General features: G+C 43.9%; 1 protein-coding gene across 1 annotated transcript; it reads right to left on the bottom strand.

Annotated features, from left to right (window-relative positions):
- Positions 1–438: 438 nt before the first annotated feature.
- On the bottom strand, positions 439–1302 carry LOC114170180. The gene has a single exon (XM_028055663.1). It carries the CDS (start codon positions 1300–1302, stop codon positions 439–441), a length of 864 nt encoding a protein of 287 aa, XP_027911464.1.
- Between the last annotated feature and the right edge of the window lie 4722 nt (positions 1303–6024).

The following is a 6024-nucleotide window of genomic DNA, read 5'->3' as shown; positions in this document are numbered from 1 at the left end:
GACCAATTAGGCATTGTACTTCCTTGATATTGTTGGGGCTTCGCATTTCGATGATGGCATGACACTTTTTAGGGTTTGCTTCTATGTTGCGTTATGTTAGCATGAAGCCAAGGAATTTGCTATGATTGACGTCGAAAACACATTTTTCAAGGTTGAGTCTGAGGTTGTACTGCCGTAACGCAGAGAATACTGTGGATAAGTCTTGAGCGTGTTGGTGGTGACTTGGGGATTTGACAACCATGTCGTCGACGTATACTTCGACACACTTTCCCATTATATGGCTAAAGACTTTATCCATCAACCGTTGATAAGTTGCTCCTGCGTTCTTTAGGCCGAAGGGCATGACCTTTTAAAAGTAGTTGGCGTTGTCTATGATGAAGGCGGTCTTGTTCATGTCGGTTATGGCCATTGGGATCTAGTTGTAGCTGGAGTATGCGTCTAGGAAACTGAGGACCTTGTTGTAAGGGTGGGTAGGGGATAAACGTCTCTAGGGCATACTTTATTTAGATCTGTGTAATCGACGCACATTTGCCATTTGTCATTTGCTTTTTTTACCAGAACCACAATGGAAAGCCAGGTGGTGTAGTGGGCTTCCTCGATGAAGTCGGCCTTGAGTAACTTGTCAGCTTCGACTTTCGCTGCTAGTCGACGCTCTTTGCCCAGCTTTCGTTTCTTTTGGGAGACGTACCTGGCTTCCTTATAAATGGAGAGCTTGTCGACCGCGACTTGAGGGACGACACCGGGCAAGTCAACAGTTGACCAGGCAAAGAGGTCGGTGTTACTGATGAGGGTGGGTGTTAGGATGTCACGCTGTTCATGCTGGAGACCAGTGCCCAGCTTGAGGGTGCGTCCATTAGGGAGTTCCAAGGGTACAGTGTCATCGACTGGTTCGAGATGTGCATTGCGTTCTATTCTAGGGTCCAAGTCATCCTCAGATAAGGCTATGTCAGAGCCAGGTGGGCGTTCGATGTTGTTTGTTTGGAGGATGGGTAGTTGTGGACGTAGGCTAGCCATGTAGCACTCGCGCACGAGCCGTTGGTCACCATGGATGGTAAAGATGTCACCGGATGGAGTAGGGAATTTCATGGCTAAGTGTGGCATACATACGACAGCGCCTAGAGTGTTGAGGAATGGTCGGCCAAGGAGAACATTGCATGATGTAGGCGCGTCAACGACAAGGAAGCGGATAGGGATTATTTTGGTTTGAGTGCCATCGTGAAAAATGGTGTGGAGATTGATGTACCCGTGAGTGGAGACCTTCTCCCCAGAGAAGTCGTATATAGGTTCACCATAAGGGACCATGGCAATGGTGGGAAGCTAGAGTTTTTGGTATGTTGTCCAATATAGGATGTCAACTGAGTTGCCTTGGTCGATGAGGACCTTTTTTACTGCGTAGTTCTCGAGTTCAACTGTGATGACCATGCAGTCGTCCTGCTGGTGGTCGACGCCATGGAAATAATCGTCTGTAAAGGTAATGGGAGGCATGCGACGTCTGTGGTGGGAGTGGGTTATGTGGTTAATGGATTGGAGTTGGCAAAGTTGTTTCTTTCTAGCTAAAGAGGTGGACCTGCCACTAGCGAAGCCGCTAGAGATGGTGTTAATCGTCTCGCGTAGTGGGGGATCAAACGAAGTAATATCAGTGCGAGCCGGTTGCGGGTCATGGGTAGTTGGTTGGGTGGGGTGTCGGTCGTGGCGAGAATCACGGGGGGATATCTGTGATCAGATCGTGAAGGATGTGGGTGGTCATCTCTGCGGATGAAGTTGTAGAAATGGCCAGCACGAACCAATGCTTCTATCTTATCTTGGAGTACTTTACATTCATTTGTGGTATTGCCATTGTTTCAGTGGTAGCAACAATATTTGGTCATGTCAGCGTTGGAAGGATTGGATGTTTTACGAGGTGGTGGGATTAGGTCGGCTTGGAGGGCCTCGTTAAGAAGGCGAGATCGAGGGACACTCAACGGCGTGTATCTGGTGAAGCGTGGTTGTCTGGGTTCCCTAGGTCTGGAGTCAAGCCATGATGGTGGTTTGGCGGGGGTAGCAGTGGAGGGAGTGTAATTGTTGCAGAACTTCGTGTGGAGGGTATGCATCTCTTCCATGCGAATGTAATCCGTAACGCAGAGCTTAAGTTCATGCATGGATGCGGGTTAGCGAATGGTCCGGGCTTCAGAGTGAGGGCCATACATTACAATATCATTTCTTGGTTCAAGTGGGGTGTGCGGAGGGCGGCCATGAAGAAGTGGTCTATGAAAGGCCGTAACATCTCGTCTTGCTCCTGTCTGACGCCAAGCAGAGAGAGGGTTGTGGTTTGATGTGGGCGGCTGCCAACGAAATGAGTCTTAAACATGTGGGAGAAGGTGTCGAAGTAGTCAATGGAATATGGTGGGAGAGTAGTGAACCATTCGAGGGCAGGGCCTTTGAGGGTGGTTGGAAAGGCTTTGCAGAAGACGGCATCATGGGACGTATAGAGGACAACATGGGTTATGTATATTTTGAGGTGCTCGTCAGGGTCGGTTTCTCCCGTATAACGGTCCCGCGTGAAGGGTTCCCATTTGTAACATCCCTGGCTACCCCTCCTCGGGTCCCAGAGGCACAACTGGTAGCATCTGCTGGTGAACCAGAGGTGTTAAAGGTCAGGTTGGGGGTTCGATTCCCACTGGCAACAACCCACCCAGTATGAATGGACGGAGAAGGGTGAGGGGTTGGGGGTGCATCGGGCTGTAGTAACCTGACAGCCTCTGGGACCCGAGGAGGGGTAGCCAGGGATGTTACAAAAAAAGTGCACTTTTTTGTAACACCCCTGGCGCACCAATCCTTGGTCCCAGAGCATGTCAGGTTACTACAGCCCGATGCACCCCAACCCCTCACCCTTCTCCGTCCATTCATACTGGGTGGGTTGTTGCCAGTGGGGATCGAACCCCTAACCTGACCTTTAACACCTCTGGCTCACCAGCAGATGCTACTAGTTGCGCTGCAGCATAACTGGTAGCATCTGCTGGTGAGCCAGAGGTGTTAAAGGTCAGGTTGGGGGTTCGATCCCCACTGGCAACAACCCACCCAGTATGAATGGACGGAGAAGGGTGAGGGGTTGGGGTGCATCGAGCTGTAGTAACCTGACATGCTCTGGGACCAGGGATTGGTGCGCCAGGGGTGTTACACCATTGGGCAGGGAGAGGGGTGTTAGTGATGGAATCGGTGAAAGGGTGGCAGCGCCTGGGTGGTTGGGGTGGTAACGGGTGAGGTGGAATGGGATGGTGGATGAGGGTGGGAAAAGTGGAGGTAAAGTTGTGAGGTGGGATATGGGTAGTGGGAAGGATGGCGGCGGGGGTAGGTGTTGTGGTATGTCCGAGGAGGGTGGGATGGAAGTGTGTATGATGGGTAGAGATGATGGGTGTCTGCTGAGTGGTGGTGAAGGTGTGTGGGGTAGGATTGTACTCGCTTTCCTCCTCACTAGGCTGGTAAGCTGGAGACTTGGGGGCTTCTAATGCTTCCTTGGCTTTCCCCTTCTAAGTGGGGTCGGCCTCGATCTTCCTCCTCAGCCGTGAGTTTTCTTGCCTGAGTGCCTCCATCTCATCGGCACTGCGCTTTCTCATATCGACGAGCTCTTGTTGCATCTTGGCTTGGCCTTCCAGGATGGCGACCAAGTCCGGGGTGAGGCTGGCAGGCGCTGTAGGACCTGCTTTGGGTTGTTTCGTGACTCCAGCTCTGCTACAAGTGGAAATCATCGTCGAGAGTGTGCGGGTTGATTTGTAAGGTGTTACTTCATGCCCCACGGTGGGCACCAATTGTTCCTGCAGAGAACAAAAAAGAGATGTTAGACACAAATAACACCTTACTTCAATCCGCAATCCCTCTAGTAGGCTTCCTCTCGGCTTGCATATGCTATTTGTTGGTGTTTCAGCTCGGACCCATGAGGGGTTACCTATGGAGAAGACTCTGATGATCAAGTCAGCCAACAAATACTCAGAAAGTCAAATCTCGTGATTAAAGGATTAATGAATGCGTACCTTTAATTGCTAGGGTCCATGCGTTTTATAGCTTATTAATTATGCTTGACCTTGTCATGGACTAGGTTATTGATTGGGTCATTGATGGGCCTGGGCCTGGCCCGGGCCCCCTTAATTCAATGATTGTTGGTTGTAGGGGGTTTGTCTCTGTATTCTAAGTCTGGAATAGCCGACAGATGTCGTCTTATCCTCTGAAGTAGTCGGCCTGGTCCGCCTATACTTGTCCGCTGATTTGTCTGATAACTATTTGCATCATTGGGGGTTATGTAGGCGAATTTTACTATTATAGTCTTGTTGGGTCGACTAGGTGTAGTACACCAGTCCCCCAACCTGTGTCGGTATAGCTATAGCGGCAAAGGATGAGAAGTGTGAGCATTTTTGTTAGGCCGCCTAGGTGCAGTACAAAAAACAAATATATAACTATGGGTATGATAAGATGAAAAATATCTTAGAGATCTAGGAAAAATTTTCAAATATCAAAATAGTCAATGGTTGAGAAATAACAAAAGAAAATAAACAAGATAAACAACAAAAGATTTTTCAAATGAAACAAAAATAAATAATAATAGAATAAAGAAGATAATTATTTTTATATTACCTATTCAATGAAAGGTTTATACTATTAAACATTTAAATTGAGAGTGTTAAACAATCTCATGTGAAAGGAAAATATACAATAAATAAAAGTATTAAAAAAGAATAGAAATATTCAAATATGAGAAATAAAAATATGTAATTGACATACATCATTTGAACATAATTGCATAAATGTTATGATTAGATGAAAAAAAAATATTGGAGATACGAATGAATTTCATGACAAACCAAACAATTAGAAGAAATTAAAAATAGAAAATGTGTACAAAATAACTAGTGCCATTTTACACACCCAACTTAACAAGGAAAATTGATCACTTACTCTTTAGGTACTTGTCATAATTATCAGCTTCATAAACTTCATTATTAAAATATTTGACAGCCTGTAAACCAAGAAAAAATAAGTGATAAAAAAACACTAAATCGAAGATAACATTAAAAAACTGGCATTAATGACTGAAAATGCTCACCTCATAATTAATAAGTGAGTCAATAACCCTTGTACTAGCATCATTATCAGCCATGTTCATGGTTTCCCTTAACTTAGTCCTCCACTTAAAAAAATAGAAAACATAACAGTTCATGACTACTATAATCAATTAATTTTCAACAAATCCATTGCATCATACTAAAAGTCATTAGTTGGCCAACAAAAAATAAATTATTTGTTATAGAGAACTGAAACTTTATTTCACATAAAAGAAAACTGCAAAATTATTGAATGTGATATTTGGAGGAATATTTTTTAAAGGGCAATTCACTTTCATAGAAAATTTGAAATGTTTTATGACAAAGAGTTGTTAGCATGGATAATTTCAAAAGAAATTGAAATTTCAAAAATTTACTAGCAATTTAATGCCTTAACATTAGAGAATTTAAAATTCTACCTATAAACTTTTTAGTAAAAATTGAAAACTTGAAATCTTTTTTCAACTAGTGTCTACAAGATTTCTTTAAGGTTAAAGCTTCTCGTAGTTACTTTTGGTCACTACCATCAAGGTTAGATTTTGCCGACATAGGCCCGCATTATTTCTATTATTGATAAACTTGAAACCAAAAAAATTAATGCCTATGTTCATGAGAGATGGAAGTATTAGATCCTACATAAGTAAATGACAATGAAATTTTTTAACATCATGAGATTGCTTTAATGCTTACAGTCAAAACTAAGCCGATTATCCTTCATGGATCAACCTTAAAACAAATAAATATGAATTACAGATAATCAAAAGAAAACCAGAACAACTTAAACAAAGTTATTGGAACTTAAAGATGAAGTCCTGATAAAATTGTATATAAGCATTATTAGTATTTGACCATATTAATCAATGCAGTAGATACAAAACTTATGAAGCCTATACTTTCTCACTTCCAACAATAGCTGCTCAGAAACAAGAAAACATGTAGCGTCAAGCTTCCT

This window comes from Vigna unguiculata, chromosome 11, assembly GCF_004118075.2.
Source record: "Vigna unguiculata cultivar IT97K-499-35 chromosome 11, ASM411807v1, whole genome shotgun sequence".
NCBI classification, from domain to species: Eukaryota; Viridiplantae; Streptophyta; class Magnoliopsida; order Fabales; family Fabaceae; genus Vigna; species Vigna unguiculata.
The sequence above is the reverse complement of the archived record's forward strand: the minus strand, read 5'-3'. Positions and strand labels throughout refer to the sequence as shown.

Bases quoted from the DNA above. Each gene is read 5' to 3' on its own strand.
- LOC114170180 (XM_028055663.1), bottom strand. From the start codon at position 1,302: ATGGTCCCTTATGGTGAACCTATATACGACTTCTCTGGGGAGAAGGTC.